The following is an 18,255-nucleotide window of genomic DNA, read 5'->3' as shown; positions in this document are numbered from 1 at the left end:
CCATGGGGAGAAAAATGGCGCCAGAACATGATACCAGCGCTTGTAGTGGTACCTGTACTTGTAGAAAAGAGCGGCGAGCCGACCAACCGCAGGGTCTAGTGCCGACCCCAGACTTTTGGGCTGGCTCGGCGAGAAGCTCAGAAACGCATGATTTCGGAAGCCGGCCGTCGAGCTCTCGGTATAACTTCTTTACAAGCCCTGTGTCCTGTGTCCTTGTCAATTACCTAGGTAATTTCGGGATCAGGAATACACCGTCAGATACCGAATAGATAGCATGTCCGATACACGCAGATAGCACTGAGATTGCAGAGATAGCAGTGGATACGGATGGATGCTGGCACGTTGATAGCTGCGAGATAACCAGCCGATGACAGATATCGGAACGTTCCAGCGTTCAGAAAATGGCTATCAAACGCGGCCAGCACGTTTTCTGCCCTCCACCAAACATCGATGCCTCCCGCTCAGCCGACGGACGAACGACTGTCGAACATGCCCAGCAGCCTCGAGCTGATGTCACCAAGCAACGTCAACTCGAGCCAAAAGAACTCGCATCAATCCACAACCTCCTCTTTTCTGGGCTTCTGCAGTGCGACGGCTCTAGCGACCGTAGTGGCAAAGGGCGGGTACATGTAGCCACTAGCAAACCTCCAGTTTACCCCAAAATGCTATCCCCCGGCTTTTCTATTTGTCTACATGTTGCTCCCCTTCACGTCTTGTCTCTCTCACTGAGCCCCCCAGCCCGCGTGCGCCATGGACCCCCTCCACTCTCCACCCGCTGGACCCAATCGCAGCCAGCAGCTGAAAACGGCCGGTGTCAAAAAGTCTGGGCCGGTGCAGCGCTTGGAGTGCTGAATAGGCAGTCGAGTCCCTCATCAAGAAAAAGTTTTGAGTGCGAGCGCGCGAGAGAGAGCCAGAAGCCGCCGCATGAGATTTAGGGGACCACCCACACCCGCCGCCTTAGATTGAGCACACACACCCTAGCACTTCGGGCAGTTAGAAGGCCTAGTGCGCTGTAGCAGGCCTACAAGTAGCGCTCCCCGTACCTGTACCTGTGCGGCACAGGCCCTCAGCACGGCTCAGCAGGACAAGGCAAGGCTCTGTTTCGGTCCTATCGGGACGGCTGTCCCGTGCCTGGAACCCCATATCTTCCCATTTTCCATTTGCTCTGCATCTGCGCTGCATCTGTCCTCGAGAACCGTAGCTGCACCAATCAGTCTCTCTGCCAGCGAGGGGCGTCATCGTCGCTAACCGCTGACTTGCTTCTTTTTGTGAGACGCAGACTTCAGGCCTCTCTGGGCGCCTCTTCATCTCTCCGCCCTCTGCAGTCCTTCACATTCTCTCTCAGAGCTTCGCCGCGACTGCTGCAGACACGACCACTGCGCCGAACCCAGCGTGCCTCGATGCCGAAGTGGTGCTGGGCTGGATGATGCCATGGCTGCCTTCAACTCCATGCCGGCGATGTCTGCTGCCTCTGCGGTGCCCAGCGATGCGATGGGACTAAACCACGGGCCGCCTCAGTCCATGAACATTGACTCGTTTGATCCCGAGCTCAACTTTCACGAGTCTCTGCTGTATGTGCCGTCTCCCTCGTTCCCCTGGCCTCGGCTACAGCCAGGACAGTTGCATTACTCACCTCCCCCCTCCCTTCACCCCTAATGGAATATTCGCCACTGACTCCTCAGCAACACGTATAGTGATGGCAGTGCGCTACCACCTCTCCCTTTTACGCCCTCTTATGAATTCGAAAACTTTGTCACAACTTTTGAAGATCCATTTTCTTACTCGTCTCGCCCGTTCGAGCCCATCTCCAACCAGGATGTCGCGATTGACGAGTCATCTCCCCAGGAGCTGGACAACAAGCTCTTGGGATTCTCTGACCCGATTATGCACGCGAGCGTAGTGGATGAAGCGGGGAGTTTTACAGACCTGGACATGACGGCCGAGCTTTACGGCATGTTCTTTGTCGCTGAAGATGTGTTTGGTGGGGAGAATTCGGGTCGTCCGTTAGAGTTGACGTGTTATCGTCGCAACCTTTGGCAGTGCTCTGGACAGATTACTTTGCCGAGGACCCTGAACAATGTCATGGACGAACAAGGCCAGCATATTGCCATCACAGAACTGTCTGCATCTATTACAGGCATAGAATCGATTGAAGGAAAACCCGCCGAAATCATCTCGATCCCATGGAAAGGCGCAAACCCTCAACTGGAGGAGACCAAAGTCGCGGGTCCTCCCCCTAGCATGACCCTAGATCTAAGCATTGGCCGAGAAATTGATGCCAACAGAGTCTCTCTGCCTATATCCTGGAAGAGATTACAATTTAAACATGCCACGGCCAACAACGGCCGGCGAAAGGGGCTGCAACAGCATTACCTAGTACAGATCAACCTGCTGGGCAAGACCAAGACGGGCGACTACATCAAGATCGCCGAGATACAATCTGGCCCAGTCATTGTTCGTGGGCGAAGCCCGCGCAATTTCGATAGTAGAAAGGACGTACACCTTACCAGCGACAAGAAGGTGGAGAGAAGAAACACAAGCAGCACTGATAATCCTACACCAAAGATGGAGCGGGATAACCTTATGGCTTCCTTGCCTAAATATTCATCAGTAAGTGACAACTTTATGACAAACGCGGATCATACAAATGGCGCCGCGGTACACTTTTCTTTTGCTACAATAGAGACTGACTCTTGGTGTTTCTAGTCAAATGGAAGCGAATGGGCTACGCCACAAGCTGTGCCGCAACCCAACCAGAGCCCGCACCCAGCGAAGCGGATGGCTCTTTCTCCTACAGTCTCCCTCCCGCCAGTTCCGGCCTGGACGGTGGAAAACCCCACGGGGAAGAATCCTCCTCCGGGCCACCGGAACTCCTTCTCACGGCCGCCCAATCCCACGGCCCCCATTACGCTGTCTCTATCAGAAGACGAAAAGAGCCCCAACCGATCAAGCGCTGAGCTTCAGAGCCCGCAGCTGTCCAAGGCTTACCCAGCGAACGGCCAAAATGCCAGCAACAGTCCAGCTGAAGAGGCAGATCCGCTCTACGAATACTTTCCTTTGAGCGTGGACGACTGGTAAGATCTCAGATATCCAAATCCTTTCTTACTTCTACAACAAGAAGATTAACTCGGTACCTATAGGATGCCACCGGTAGATGCTGTTTACAGGCCGCACATAGTTCATCACACGATTGCCCCACCAGAATTCAAAGCTCAGCAGATAGGCCGTAAAGTCAAACGGTACTTTACCGCTGATTAGAGATTTCGGTGTTTGGCTGTGCATAGCATTCTCATAACGAGTGCCCACCAACTATGGCGAATATTTTCTCTTTACTGAGAACATCTTTTTAACGAAATCACGAAGCCTCCATCCAACGGATCGCAGCGTTTCATTGTATCATATAGTGCGGATATCCCCTTCCCGTCTGCGCCGGTAAAGAACCCGTGCGTATTCGAGGGATGTTATTTGTTTGAATTTCTTCAGGTCGTGGGGTCTTTTATTATTATTCAACAATTATGCGACGACATGACTGGGACAGCAGGGACTTTTATACCCAGGGGCTCTTTCTGGTTCTTGTGCTTTTTTATTCGGTTCTATTGTCATTTATTCGATTTCGATTGTGGAGGATGTCGTAGTTTTAAGTCGCGGGGGAGAGCAAGATAAAGTAAAACCATTCGTTGAAAGTTATTCGATGTTGGCTTTCATATTTAGTAAAATGACAAGGTGCCTGCCTATCGTTGAAAGGCCGGCCGTGTATCTCACTAAACGCCTCTATGAGTGCCATGTTTGCCTTTGCCGAAAGTGTGACCATAAAGTCTCATGACGACAGGGAAGTCTAAGCTGCCGTAAAGACGTAAACTCTTGATTTGTAGTAGTCGAATGGACCGGGGAGAGATGTTGGCATATTGTATATGGAATATCGCGTGTGTCCTGCGTGTAAGTGCCTAAAAACATGAAAAACAACGCGAAGGGAAGAGAATAGCCAAAGAGCAGAATAAGTGTCAAAGGAAGGAAAGGTAAAGGTAACACGCAGATGCAAATTTTATATAGCACCTGACAACAAAGCCCCCGAAAATCACACCATTGCCATCACGTCTTGTCCACAAGGGTAGCCGATCACGCCAGGGGAGGATGAAATGAATTATTGTTGAATTGAGGCAGACAAGGCGTGAAAAGACAAGGGAGGCGTATAAGAGAAAAAGAACGTACATGAATCGTGTATAAAGGGCATGCTCATATGCGATGAAACGTAGCTGTCGTTTAAGAAGATTGAACTCCATTGAATTTAGGTGGCACTAGGCGGTCCAGTTTTTTTATTTGCAGCGTGCCTTAGCTCCCGGTCAGCGTCTCGGGCAATTAATGGATGCATCCGTGCCTTGGAGAGTTGTATCTCTCTTGGTGTATCTTCTTTTATATGACTTAATAACTTTTTTTTGTCTTCCGTTTGGGCTTGTGCCTGCGCTAATATCGACATCGGAAGATGAGAATGGCATGATCCGAGAATGCCTGCAAGCAATGGCAGGGTAGTATGCACCTGGATGAACGGAAGGCCCTTTTCTTTCTACATTTACTTTCGCGCTCCGGGATGACTGGAGGAAGTAACCAAACTGGGTTGAAATAACAATGAAAAAACAAACATACCATCTTTGTACCGTTGCTTGTGCGTCGTACTGCAGATGAGATATCCAGATGATTGCTTACACGTACTTACATGTGGATTTTTGCGAGCTCTGGTTCGCGGGACGAATTGAGCGGCGATCCTAGCGCTTCATCCTAATGCTACTACAATGATACACATGACAGAATTGTCGGGCTTCAGTGTCGTATCGGCAAATGATACTACAGTATAGCTTTGTTCTCTTTGAGAAAGAAAAAGATGATGTCTTTTTTTCCTAGCCGAGTGGTTGTAGTTGCAGTCGTATTACGCAGTACTACCAAGCATGACCATCATCGTGTCTCGGATGGACGGCAGTCAAAGGGCATTGTATCCACAATTTCGAACCCTGTATGATTCGGCATATTTCGCTAGGGCGATGTGATTCTTTTGGCTGAGAAAAACAAAGAGTCGAGATCGATATTCACAGTGGAAGATTGAAACAGATGGCAAGAAGACAATGTATGGATTGTAAGCTTACAAGTAACGTAACAGCAATTTGCGTACTATGCTCAGTGAAACTTTTACGGCGGCGGCGAAAGTGTTCCAGACCACAGACAATTTTGAAGAAAAATCACGACATTCTTGGAGGATATCCATGGTTTCTTCACTACCCAAATGGGTAGAGCATGCTGGCGTCATTCCGTTGTATATTGGCCAACACATCTAAGAACTTGAAGGGGTGGCATTCAGCGGGTTTACAAGCCTTCTCATAACAAGTGCTTACAGGTTGAGGGGCCAGGAATACAGAGATTCTGACCCAATTTGACTTGCGGCTGAAAATCGTCCAACATGTTCACAGCATTTTTAACCTTCCCTGGGCTTTGCAGGGTGCATACGAACTGTTCCAAGACTTCTTCACAGCACTTTTAGCATTCATTGCACCTAATCATAAAGATTCCACAAAGCAAGGTACGCAAACAGATTTTCATCCTCCGAATTTCTGTTTTACATACACAAAAAAGAAGGGTTAGAATATTTCTCAAATACTCCCAACCCGCCACTCTCTTTGATGCACATGTTTCTAGAAACGAGCTTAGCATTTGTAGCCTTCTCTTTCCCTTCACCCCCACCTATATCAGTATAACCAACAGGATATGTAAATGGGGGAACATGGCCTTTGACGTATCTACATAGCGCCATCTACAACAGAAAAAGAACAATTTTAAGCTTGTATTTATCCTCTCTCTCGGAACTGCATTCCGTATCACTGTCATAGTAGCAGACCGTAATGGATGGGAGGGGCGTTTCCCTCGTCCATGTAGCCCTTTATGAGCTCTATGGTTACTGATGGTTAGGTAGCCAAGATCAGACACCAAGACGTCAAGACGTCAGCCTACGCCCATAATACAGAGCTCTTTCACCCGTTTCACATTACCCAATACTTTGCTCCAATTTTACGCAAAAGTATCTTGAAAGTATTTCCGTAATAATTGAGGCCTGCATATTCATGACGTGCATGTCTTGTCCGTTAGGCAAAAGTCCGACATACGCTCCACCCTAGAGCTCACTGACGACAAATGTTTAAGGCAAAAAGATCCAAAAGAAAATCAAGGAAAGCAAATGATCTCATCTTAGAGAGGCATCGTGGCAAATGGTTAACAATTTCAATCATTCACTCTTGTCATTTTACAATTCTTGTTTTTGCTATCCCTTTTTTGTATTTTTTTTCTCATAGTCATTCTGCGTGGTATACAAATACATCATTTCAATACTCCTAAAGTCATGCCCAAAAAAAGTAACGTCTAAGGTTCCTATGTTGAAAACGAGAGAATAAAGGCAAAAATCAAAGCGAGAGCCAACCCAATTCTAAAACTCCATTCCCTAATTTTCACGTCTAAGCAGTAATGGCGCTCTGAACAGCCTGCTGCTCAGGGTTGGGAGTCAGCCGGTCGGTCAGGTGGGGCTCAGGGATGCGGGAGGCCATGCGGTCCGGCACCAGATCCGGCGACACGGAGCGGATGGGGTACTCGGTAGCCGGAGTGGCCCGGAGGAGGCGAGAGGTGGTGGGCTGGGGAGCGTGGATGGTGGGAGAGGCAACCTCCTCGATGGTGGTCTGGGGGATGGGGCCGTTGCCGGTGCGGACCTTGGAGGGCAGGATCTGCTCGAATCCAGCCTCCTGGGCAACCTTTTCAATGCTCTTGAAGTACTGTAGCAGTCAAAGTTAGTATATGCTGTATTAAATTCGTGGAGTCTTCTTGCTTACCTTGACAGTCTTGACCTTGAGCTCGGCAGTGGCATCCTCATCGACCACAATCATGGGGTGAGGGTGAAGCTGCAAGCTGGACAGCGTCCACATGTGGTTGACGCCCTCTTCAATGCATTTCTGCAGAGCAAGCGACTTGCGCTGGCCCAGGATAATGACAACGACCTCTCTGGCCTCGAGGACGGTCTGGACACCAACAGTCAGGGCCATGCGAGGCACCTTGCTGATGTCGTGGTCAAAGAAGCGCGAGTTGGCAAGAATGGTGTCATAGGCCAGAGTCTTGACACGGGTGCGGCTGGCCAAGCTGGAGCCGGGCTCGTTGAAGGCAATGTGGCCGTCCTCGCCGATGCCAGCAAGGAACAGGTCAATGCCGCCAGCCTTCTTGATGGCATCTTCGTAGGCAACGCACTCGGCCTCCAGGTTGGGCGCATTGCCGTTGAGAATGTGGACGTTGGAAGGGTGGATGTTTACGTGGGAGAAGAAGTGCTTCCACATGAAGGTGTGGTAAGACTCGGCGTGGTCGCGGGGGATGCCCACGTACTCATCCATGTTGAAGGTGATGACATTCTCAAATGAGACCTGATATGGTTCATCGCCATTAGCTCACTTGTTGGATACGAAAGGTGAGAGATATCGCGCTTTCTGCTTACCAGGCCGGCCTTGTACTTTTGCACCAAGACCTTGTAAACGCCTAGAGGGCTGGAGCCAGTGGGCAGGCCGAGCACGAAAGGGTTCTCGGCGCTGGGGTGGAAGGTGTTGATGCGGTTGATGATGTAGTTGGCGACATACTCGCTGGCACCATCGGAGCCGTCACGGATGATCAAACGCATGGTGAAGGCTGTGAGAGAAGAGGACTAGTGTGGGGGAAATAGAGATGGAGGCAACAAGATGTATGAGAGAGATATTGGATATACAGCCCCGGAAGTTCGGAGAGAGAGGAAATGGGAGAGAAAGGTGATGGAGGAGACGATGATATCACAAGAAGATGGTGAGAATAATACTCTTTGAGTTCTTTACAGAGAAGAGAGAAGAAGAAAAAGAAGGAAACTTTTTTTTCAGGAAGAGCAGGAAATCGGCTCCATGGCTTAAGAGCCCAGCTTGTATGAGGGGAGGAGGGGCCCTCGACTGCAACAAACGAAACGACACACCCCCCGAGGTTCCTGAATCGGAAGAGGCGCTTAGAGACAATGAGTGACATAACAAGAACTGCCGCTGCTACAAGCTTGGGTGGTGCTACGACTGCTACATACCGGCGGCTGTCTCTCCCCAGACGCCACGAGCAACGATAGGAAAAGCATCGCTGGCTCCGTGAAGCACCAAAAAAAACGGGACGGAGACTGCGGGAAAAGCAAAAAAAGTGTCGAGCATGTACCGCACTAACATGAAACCCAAGATCGAAAGTTGCAGCGGCACGGCGGGCAGCCAGTAGTGCGTGCAGGACGGCCCTAGAGGGGGATCCCATGTGAGCTGTTCCGAGAATGCTAGTGGGCAGCGGCCATTGCAGGTGTGTAGAGATTTTCTTCTTTTGCCTCTGGGTTTCGATGGAACGTCACTGCATGCTTCCATCGGTTGCGCGCGCCACTTCTTGAGGGGTCCCCGTCAACTAAAGACACCAGAACAAACAAGTCCGCTCCAACGGGCTGGTGGGACCAGCAGCTGGAGAAAATTCCAGTGCACAAAGCCGGGCCTGTTTCTCCACTGCGGCGTGTCTTTGATGGGGTCCCTGGAGCAATCATATGTCCAGAAAAAGCTTATGTACACTCCGTTACCTCTAAGAGAAACCGTTCGTTGCATTGTGCATTGGAAACGGAGGATGCCGGTGACGTCTAATACGGGTATTGCTTTTGTCTTCAATAAGCAACATCACTCATACTCATACTAGTAGTATTCCCTGTCTTATGCTAGGGCAGCCAATCATCAAGCTGGAGCGCCGATGGAGCAGTGCAGAGTGTAATATTTACTCCGTCGCGCATCTTTAATCAGCTCCAAAGGCCTCATGTCTCATCCAAAGTGGCAACTGCCGTGGCCGGGTCAGCAGTTCGTAACACAAACGACTATCCTGTCTTGCCTGTACTCCAGCAAGAGGGTTAAGTGGCCAAGTGGCCTAAGCGATTACATGCAAGGTGGCACCGATAAGCTTGGATCAGATAATGAGGGTCAGTCTCCTGTGGCCGATTAGCGGCTTTCCGAGCCTGGCGAAATGATGTTGATTCAGCCTCGCTGGCTTGTGCATCTTATTCGTCTCTTGCCATGGCTCCCGCAATCGCTTTAACGTTCCAGGCAGATCGAGTCCCCATGGCCATGGCAACCTACGCGATATCCAACACGGGCCAATCGTTTATGACTTTGACCCCAGCCTGTCGTGCGACTCGTCTCCTGCTTGCCAGTTGCTTTGCATGCTATTGCTCCATCGTGGCGCCAACGGTGTCTCAGGTCATCTCACCATCGTGAACCCTCGTCACGTTGACAGCTGCCCACGACTCGCGTATTCTGTCCCATTCTTTTTCTACTGTTGGATATTCACCGTTGCTGTATGATCATGCCATGCATCACTGCTGAAGACCCCGAAGCAACCTTGGCGTCCGCAAAGTGAACTGTAACAAAGGGATCGATGATGGGGGCCGTCGTATTGGCGGGTAACACCCATTGTCAAGATATGTCGTTGGTTTGCAATTCTGCGACGCCGACTGAGCTCTAGATCCAGCCAGGCTAAAAGTGTGTCATTTGAGCTTTGACCTGGCCACTGAATCTGTTAGCCGGGAAACTACACAATGATATTGATGATACGGCACTCGTACGTACTGGAATAGTGTCATCGTGGCCAATTGTTTTTGCCCAGACATGCCAGTAGGAGTAAGCGCTTCATGGGCTCCCGTGGACGAGGGTTAAGCGATCTTATGAATGCACAGATGGCCTCGGACATAGTACACTGCTACTCTGCACGTTCGGAGTATACTAATATAGTAGGAGCAATTGCGATAAACGCGCTTATCTAGGACGCACCATGCTCAGATAGCCAAATTGTTCCTAGTGGTAGTATTCAGGGCAGTTAGATGAAGTGGCATCTTGCATTCTATCCAGCACAACTCCCCTTATCTCGCTATCTCTGCCCAGGTCCGCATAAATGAAGAGACAGGGCTGGTCCGACCCTGCAGTGACGATATAGGAAGGCGTTTGCAGGAATAAAGTTGGACTGTTTCGAGATCGAGGCTTAGCGTCTGCACCGCGGTCTGTGGGAGAGAGCTAGCTTTGTGATGCGTATACCACTTGCTGTTGTTGGACTTGGAAGCCGCATATTGGTAGGCTAGGAGATGATCACGAGCGCGAGTTGACGGAGAATCCTACTTGATCCATGGCATTCTGATTGACAATGCATCTTTTCGCCGCACGGGGCACTCGTACCCAGATAACTACTGACTGTACGGAGACTCGAAGTATGCGATGAATAGCAATTCAAACCATCTACAGCTATCAGCGAGCAACAATCTCCCACCGTGGCGTTTTCTCGCGGGGTTGAATATATGCTGCTAGCATCATTGACAGCTTCAACATCTCTTGGCTGACCCTCAAAGAAAGCCAGCCTTCTATATGGGGGGAATACTTGGCCCAAGCCATTGGCATAGCGCGCGCAATCAAAGACATGGCTTACTACTGAGCACTAGAGGCAATGGCAGATAATTTGGAGATTCGATATGGAGACTTGGAGAGCGTTTGGAGAGCGCGCGCAACCTACGGGGGCGTTGCGCCACAGAGATTTGCGGCTTAGCGGTGCCACCCATTAAACGCAGCGTAGCACGACGATGGAGTTACTGTATGAATTAGGCTTGTCGATTGCTATAATTACAACCGAGTAACCTATCAGGTTGCGTACTATCGCAGCGATATAGACCAATCTTGAGGGTTGTAGTATGTCGTATCAAAGCTGTCATGCACACAATTGGAAGCTAGAGTGGTATGCACAAGTAGTACCAGGCACTGCTTGCTCCAGCAGGGGTCTGTCGGAGCTAAACTGCTGGCTATCGGGGGCCCTGTACCTCCCGAGGAAGGCAGGCAAAAACAATCGTGATTTCTCGTATCCAGCAGCATCAAATGACTGGCCGCCGCAGCCTTGTTGCATCAAACAAACACCTGCCTGCAGCATCTTGATGCAATTTCAATTTCAGTTCCAGCCAACAGGTTACCACCGCTGCACCTCCACAGCCGCTGGACCCAATGGCAAAATTTCCCGGCCAGCGGGGCAGGGCCCCCCTGTCCATCCCGCTCCTTAGTCGCCGTCAACATTGAACCCTCCACGCTACCAGCGCTCCACCGCAACGTTACAACACCAAAAACCTCTTCACCACTTCGTCTCGTTTTTTTCTGGAGCTCTTCCTCGTCCAGCGATTGTGCTGTGCCTATTGCCCGCTGCTTTGCAAGATGAGGCGCCACTCCAGCTGCCCATCGTCGCCTCTCCACCCGCTAGCGACCGTCCCCCTGGACTCCCTTCGCTGCGCGCGCCCCTGGTTCTGATTCAGTTGCCTGCCCTCCTTTCTTCGAGAACCCCTTCGACCGGCAATCTTGGCGCAGCTGGCTGGTCGCATGCGCTGCTGTGCCAGATACGGGGAAGAAAATATGGAGTACATGCGCTGCTGCGTTGTTGTTCACTTGCTTCGTATTGCTGCTTCGCCATTGCAGTGCGATACCACTGCTCGCATCGCTGGCTTCTCACTCCGGCGGCCGATGTGACCCCCATCCCACACGATAGTATTTTCTAGCTTTTTTTTTTTTTTTTTTGTCTTCCTCTTCTACTGGCTTCTTCCTCACCATTTGCTGCTTTGCACTCCATCCAGCGACCTATCCTTGAGCCAATCGACAACGACTCCACTCTGCCGTGCGACGTTGAGGACCTATTCTGGGGCCTGTGCATGACCGCGAAAAAGAAGCTCTCTCGGCAGTCCTTCTCCAAGGTGATAGCCCGCCGCTGAGCTCCATCCGGCACCTCGGATCAACCCTCTCGTCGCGCAACGCGGACTAGGCCCTGTAACCTTTGGACACACGCCGTGCTGACTGACCTGTTACCTGCCTGGCATACATTACATTGGCAAGGACCGCTAGCCGTCGAGCTGGTTACCTGTCTCTCACGCCGTTGTTGTGGCTGTCCCAGCCCTGCCATTCGCTGGTCCGTCTCAGCAAGCCAGCACGCATCCCGCAGCCGTCGGACTACAAGTATACATCTGCACGGAGTACTCCGTATCCAACGCTCGACTCGGCCGGACAACCGCATCTCGTTGTTCCCCATACGACCCTCTCGACCCTCTTTCCTTCTCCCCATTCCCAGCTGTGAGGTGGCCGTCGCCCGAGATTGCATCAGCACGGGGCAGGTTCCATTTCCTCCTCCATCACCGCTGCCTTGGAGCCTCTCCTGCACTCTCTTTCTGCCTTCTCGGTTCTGCCCCAGGTCCACCAGTCCCGTGTCCAGAGTCGTGCCTGTCGATCGTGTCTTGTCTTTGGCTCTGCCACTTTGCCCTCCTACGACGTCGCTTTCTCATCCTTGCGAGACATAGTACAGTTTTTCGGCGCTTCTTTTGCCGCGATCCTACCACCACCATCTCACCCTCGTTTACCTAGAGACTCTCTTACTTTCTTTATTACCTAAAGCTGGATACTCCTTTATATCAGCCTCATCTCGCCCTAGTCTCATCCTAGATCCTATTTCTTTCGGCTACTTCTTCCTTCTTTGCAACCTTCTATTATCGGCTTGTGTTTGTTTAATCCAAATCAGCAATGACACAATTCCGGAAAGCATTCATGGCCGCCATCGTGAAGAGTCTGCTGCGAGGCAAGACTCTGATACAGGCCATCCTATCCTACTGGTTATCAGGAAACAAGAAGAGCAAAGAAACCGGCACACAGAAGAAGACTCTCCAGCAGTTCCTAAAGGATGCCGAGGCCGCCCTCGTCGGCCCCATCAGCGGCGATGGCCTGCAGGAGCTGTCCGTCAAGTTAAAACAGCAGATTCTCGACGCACTCCAGGCAGATGTGCAGTGCATGCTTCCCTCATACAGCCACCAGTTGCCAGTGGGCTCCGAATATGGGCAGTTTTTGGCCTTGGATGTGGGAGGATCGACGCTGCGGGTTGCCCTGGTCGAGTTACGAGGACGGGAAAAGGGTTCTGAAAATGCCACGGAGATTGTGAGCATGCAAAATTACCGCATCACCAAGGAGGTCAAGGATTTGGAGGGAATCGCCTTTTTTGAGTGGATGGCTGCGCGTATTACTGAGACGATCCAAACCACCCTCAACAGAGAGCACAGTGTCGAAAAGCCGCTGCCGGTTTCGATGGCCTGGAGCTTTCCTATCGAGTATGTATCCCTATCTTCAAGCTACGGCTGGTACCTTTTTTGCCTCTATCCGTATTTGTTTTCAAAACTGACGACCAAATAGTCAAACTTCCTTAGGTGGTGGCAAGCTTGCACCCATGGGCAAGGGCTTCTTGGCCGATGTTGGTCTTGTTGGACAAGATTTGGGAGACATCGTTAGGACCGCATGCAAAAATCAGAATCTCAACGTCGAGCTCAAGGCGATCCTCAACGACTCGAGTGCCTGCCTCCTATCACGAGCTTACTCCCATTCCTCGACCAGATTTGGCCTCATTTTGGGTACCGGTGTCAACATCGCTGCCTACCTGCCCGTCTCAGCCATCAGCCGATCAAAATTCGGCGAGAGACCAGCGGGCTGGTTCGATGAAGCATCTCACGTCATCGTCAACACGGAGCTCGGCATGTTTGGATCCAAAATCCTGCCCTTGACTCGATGGGACCGCCAGCTCAGTAAGGAACATCCTAGACCCGACTTCCAGCCCTTAGAGTACCTGACCAGCGGCATGTACCTCGGCGAGATTGTTCGTTTGATCTTAATAGATGCTATTCAGACGACTGGCTTCATGGGTGGCGTCGTTCCTCCCTCCCTGACTGAGCTTTATTCTTTGGGCACTGAAACCATCTCAACGATCGAGGGGTAAGTTATCATTCTGAGATAATCCTTGGCTTGGAACAGAGATGACTAACATCTTGACTATTTAGTGATACCACTGCCGACCTATCACAGGCTATCAGCTGCTTCTCTGAAAAGCACCCTTCATCCCAAGCTCCTAGCATCATTGATATGAGCGCCATCAAGGCAATTGCGTCTTTCGTTTCAGTACGATCAAGCGCACTCATCGCTTCCGCTGTGTATGCTCTTTGGGATATCCGTCAGGAGGGCGACCAAAAACTGCTCATCACTCTCCCTGAATCCTCTCCTCTTCGAACCACGGTTGAAGAGGATCTTAACATGGAGAAAACTACCGTTGCATTCAATGGTAGTGTCATTGAGCAGTACCCTGGATATTTGGCCAGTTGCCAACGATACATTAGCGAGTTGTTGGAAAGCAAGCCATCTGGCGAAAACAAGTCCATTGAGCTTGTTTCTGCCAAAGAGAGCTCATTAACAGGAGCTGCTGTGGCCCTGGCTTGCTTGGACTCATAGGAGGAGGGTTCAAAGCAATACCAACAACAAAAAACGGCACCTTAAACTTCCTTTTACGTCTTCGTTTAAGAGAAACTTTTGAGTACATGGCTGTGTGCAAGGTAATGATACCTGGGTTGATGCGTTATGGTTTTTACTTATTCATTATTTTTTGGGATATATGGGGTATGCGTGGGTGGTGCATACGTTAGAGGCGCAGGTTTCAGCATTGCTTCTTTCTTCGGCGCTTTTGCCTGTCTTCTTCAACCCTTCTTTTCTGTTTTTCTTTTCTCGGATGTATGTTTCCCATCTATTGTAATTTCCTCATTATTACCATACATGTTTTTATTTGTTTTGTGGGCGATGGTTACAGATTTGGAGCATTTGGTGGTGCGCTGCTGCAAAGAGCGAATGTTGCGTCATATGGGTTCAAACAGCAACAGGTGTATATAAGCATTGTATGTCTTGGATCAGAAGAAAAAGCGTTACACTCCTTGGAAGTCTATAATTTACTATATTATTCTGTTCAATTTTGCTTTTTTGTGAGCTAGAGCGCTTAATAAGAAGTCTTAGAAACAGCTACAGCTACAGCATCATAAACTTGAAGTTTCCCCAAGTTCGCGTATCGCAAGTATCGCAAGTATCGATACCCGCGAAATGCCCCTCAATGACCTGGTCTGAAAAGTCTAGGTACCGGCCGCCACGGTCATGTGACAGCCTGCCTTCTTCGCGTAAAGAGCCTGAGGAGCGCGTCTGGCCACAAAGAAAGAAAGAGCTAAGCCGCGTGCCGTACCTGCCTTTGGCTACGTCAATATTCACCCTTGTTCTCTTTTTTTCTGATGCGCTCAGCTCCCCTTTTCTTTGTTCAGACTGCAATTTAGAGATTGCTTTTCGCAAGCTACTACGGATACTGATACGAAAAAGGAAGAGAAGAAGTTGAAAGTGTCATAATATCAACGCAACGGTTACACACCTGCAAAGACACGGCTTGTGTTGGAGACATCACACATCCTTCCCACCATGGCTGATGCCTCCGGCATATTCAGCGAATGCGCCATCGCATTCGTGCCCAGCGCTTCGCTGCCTCCAAAGCTAATCAGCAGTGTGCGTGCTCCATCTATAACTCGCAAAAACAAGAGACTTTCGCATCTGACCCTTGACCTCTACAGCTCCAAGCCATTCTGACAGAACACGGCGCCACGGCGGTCGACTATCGACGCGATGGATCCCTCCCGATTGAACGAGTCAGCCACATCATCTCCAACACGATTGATTTCCCGCAGTACATCGAGTCGCAGGCGTTCATGATCCCCGTTGTGTCAACGCAGTGGATCACCGTCTCAATATCTCGGCGGAGGCAAGCTCAAGTGCGGCCCTTCTCGCCTGATCCACGCATGATTTTCTCAGAGGTCATGGTTACATGTGCGGACATACCACCGATGGATAAGGAGAGCATCCTAGGAGCAACCATGGCGCTGGGCGGACAAGAGTCCAAGGATGCAGGCAAGTTGACGACGCACATTTGTGCGCTCTCCATGGACCATCCCAAGGTTGTCAGTGCGCTGGAGAAGAATTGGAAGGGCAAAATTGTATTGCCCCACTGGTAAGTATCTATATCACTTGGCAGACATGCATACTCGTTCTGTTGGTTCGAATACTAAACTGACAAACTTGGCTTTTAGGTTCGATGACTGCTTTAAGCTGGGAAAGAGAATCGACGAAGGACCCTACCTGCTTCCCGAACCCGAGATTCTGAAAAAGGGCCCCGATGAGGACCTCGATATTCCATCGAATAATAACCTGATCGGAGCCTCATCAGCCAATCCTGAGTTCATATCTCTATCCGACGGAACCTCTGCCAGACCACCCGTTACTGTCTTCCAAGACAAGAAAATCTTGCTCGGAGCGGATTTGAAAATCACCGGTCGTCTCGAGAATGCCTTGAAAGACATCATTATCTATGGCGGCGGCCGGCTAGTGCAAGACGTCGATGACTGCGACACGTTGATCTGTCAGTATCGGGATGGCGAGCAGTACGTGCGGGCCTCTCAATCGTGCAAAGAGGTTGCCAATTTGTCTTGGCTCTATTTCCTCATTGCTCATAATGAATGGACGTCGCCTCTAAATCGATTGCTTCACTATCCCATTCCTAAGAATGGAATCCCGGGCTTCAAGGATATGCGCATCACCGTATCCAACTATGGTGGTGAGGCACGCATATATCTTGAGAACCTCATCAAGGCGTGCGGTGCCGAGTTCACCAAGACGATGAAGGCGGACAACACCCATCTCATTACAGCCCGCAACTCTAGCGAGAAGTGCAAAGCTGCTCCTGAATGGGGTATCACCGTTGTCAACCACCTCTGGATCGAAGAGAGCTATGCGAAGTGCGAGATCCAGCCGGTCAATGTGAAGAAGTATAATCACTTCCCCATTCGAACAAACTTGGGCGAAATTATCGGGCAAACCACGTTTAACGAGTCTAGACTGAGAGATTTGTTCTATCCAGGGGGCGAGGAAACCATGTCACCAAGAGCCAAAAGGAAGAGAAAGATCCTTGAGGCCGCAGAAGACAATGCGTATTCACATGGTCCCATGGAGGGCGTTGTGATTGGCGAAGTCGCCCAGGAAGGAGAGTCTGATGCTATGCAGGAGGACAACAGCGAGGAGGATGACATTCCATCTGTGGCATCAATAAAGAGCCGACCTAGCAGAACTCTCGCAACGCCCAAAAGAGCCCGACCTGCAGACGCAGGTAAAGAAAATGAGACGCCTACGTCCATGTCTACTGGTGGACGGAGTGCTAAAACAAAGGCCATGGATAGGCTCTCATTGATCGCTCCGGATATCGCTCTCTATGAAAAGGAAAAGAAGAGAAATACCAAGCCGGGAACTCCTTTCGGTGGCAAGCACGCTGCGAAGTTGACAGAGGAGAATGTCAATAAAAAGAAATCAGCTGGCCATAAAGATGTCGATGGCGACGAAGACCGGCCGGCCAAGAAGTCAAGACCATCTCTGCCTGGCGTTGAGATGCGCATTATTTTAACAGGCTTTACAAGATGGGTGGGAAGCCAAATTAAAGAAGATCAAGATCGAGTGAGTTCTGATTGTTTTGCCTTTGTTTAAAGCTCTTTTCTCTAACCCTTATTTTGTATCGTTCCTTTTGAATTTACCACATCAACGAGGCTTACTTGCTAATTATCTATCGACAGCGAAAACTCCGCGATCTCGGTATTCAGATTGTCCAGGAGGGTCAACCTTGCGACTATCTAGCGGCGCCGCATGTTGTGAGGACAGTCAAATTCCTATGCGCCCTAGCACGCGGGCCGACCGTCATCTCTTCGACATTTATCGAGAAAACTCTCGAGACGGGCAAGCTTCAAGATGTGGAAGACTTTATCCTCAGAGATGCCGAGGCTGAATCCAAGTACGACGTTAATCTCGAGAAATCTGTTGCCAGGGCCAAGGCCCACCGTGGCAAACTCCTTCGAAGCATTCCCATATACTGCACTGATAAAATCAAGAATGGGCCCGAGAGCTATCGCGCTATTGCAGAAGCCAATGGTGCCATGTTCATGATCTATCGTGCACGAAGCGGAACGACTATCAAGCCAACCACCGCGGAGCAAGACGGGTTTGCACCTCCTGAGCCAGTTTACCTTCTGAGCGGTGCCACTCCAGAAGAAAAGCAGCTATGGAAGCGCTTCAAGGAGATGGCAATAAACGGCCACATGGAGCCTAGGGTGGTGTCGCCGGACTGGCTCCTTGATGTTGCAATGGCGCAACAGGTGCGGTTTGATAAGAAATTTCTGCTCGAAACAGAATGAGGCGTCGATTCAAGTGTAAGATTCAGTGGACGCATCTTGTTATGAGGCATGTATATAACGGAGTTTCAGGAAGGAAGCATGAC

At 50.4% G+C, this 18,255-nt stretch overlaps 4 protein-coding genes across 4 annotated transcripts; 3 read left to right on the top strand and 1 right to left on the bottom strand.

Moving 5' to 3' along the window:
• Positions 1 to 1,431: 1,431 nt before the first annotated feature.
• Positions 1,432 to 3,258, top strand: TGAM01_v202530 (hypothetical protein; the record flags this gene model as incomplete). The annotated part of the gene is made up of 4 exons (XM_024549011.1): positions 1,432 to 1,571; positions 1,683 to 2,610; positions 2,707 to 3,074; positions 3,141 to 3,258. The coding sequence occupies 4 exons, from the start codon at positions 1,432 to 1,434 to the stop codon at positions 3,256 to 3,258; spliced, it is 1,554 nt and encodes a 517-aa protein (XP_024406250.1).
• Positions 3,259 to 6,491: 3,233 nt separating this feature from the next.
• TGAM01_v202529 (glucosamine-6-phosphate isomerase) lies at positions 6,492 to 7,690 on the bottom strand (the record flags this gene model as incomplete). The annotated part of the gene is made up of 3 exons (XM_018804974.1): positions 6,492 to 6,803; positions 6,861 to 7,439; positions 7,511 to 7,690. The coding sequence occupies 3 exons, from the start codon at positions 7,688 to 7,690 to the stop codon at positions 6,492 to 6,494; spliced, it is 1,071 nt and encodes a 356-aa protein (XP_018661698.1).
• A 4,933-nt stretch (positions 7,691 to 12,623) lies between these two features.
• Positions 12,624 to 14,366, top strand: TGAM01_v202528 (hexokinase; the record flags this gene model as incomplete). Its single annotated transcript, XM_018804973.1, has 3 exons — positions 12,624 to 13,201; positions 13,284 to 13,856; positions 13,922 to 14,366. 3 exons carry the CDS (start codon positions 12,624 to 12,626, stop codon positions 14,364 to 14,366), a joined length of 1,596 nt encoding a protein of 531 aa, XP_018661697.1.
• A 999-nt stretch (positions 14,367 to 15,365) lies between these two features.
• TGAM01_v202527 (hypothetical protein) lies at positions 15,366 to 18,172 on the top strand (the record flags this gene model as incomplete). The annotated part of the gene is made up of 4 exons (XM_018804972.1): positions 15,366 to 15,449; positions 15,515 to 15,948; positions 16,028 to 17,441; positions 17,558 to 18,172. 4 exons carry the CDS (start codon positions 15,366 to 15,368, stop codon positions 18,170 to 18,172), a joined length of 2,547 nt encoding a protein of 848 aa, XP_018661696.1.
• Positions 18,173 to 18,255: the final 83 nt, after the last annotated feature.

This window comes from Trichoderma gamsii (genome assembly GCF_001481775.2).
Source record: "Trichoderma gamsii strain T6085 chromosome Unknown Scaffold_6.2, whole genome shotgun sequence".
In the NCBI taxonomy this organism is placed as follows: Eukaryota; Fungi; Ascomycota; class Sordariomycetes; order Hypocreales; family Hypocreaceae; genus Trichoderma; species Trichoderma gamsii.
This window is presented reverse-complemented; position numbering and strand designations above follow the sequence as displayed.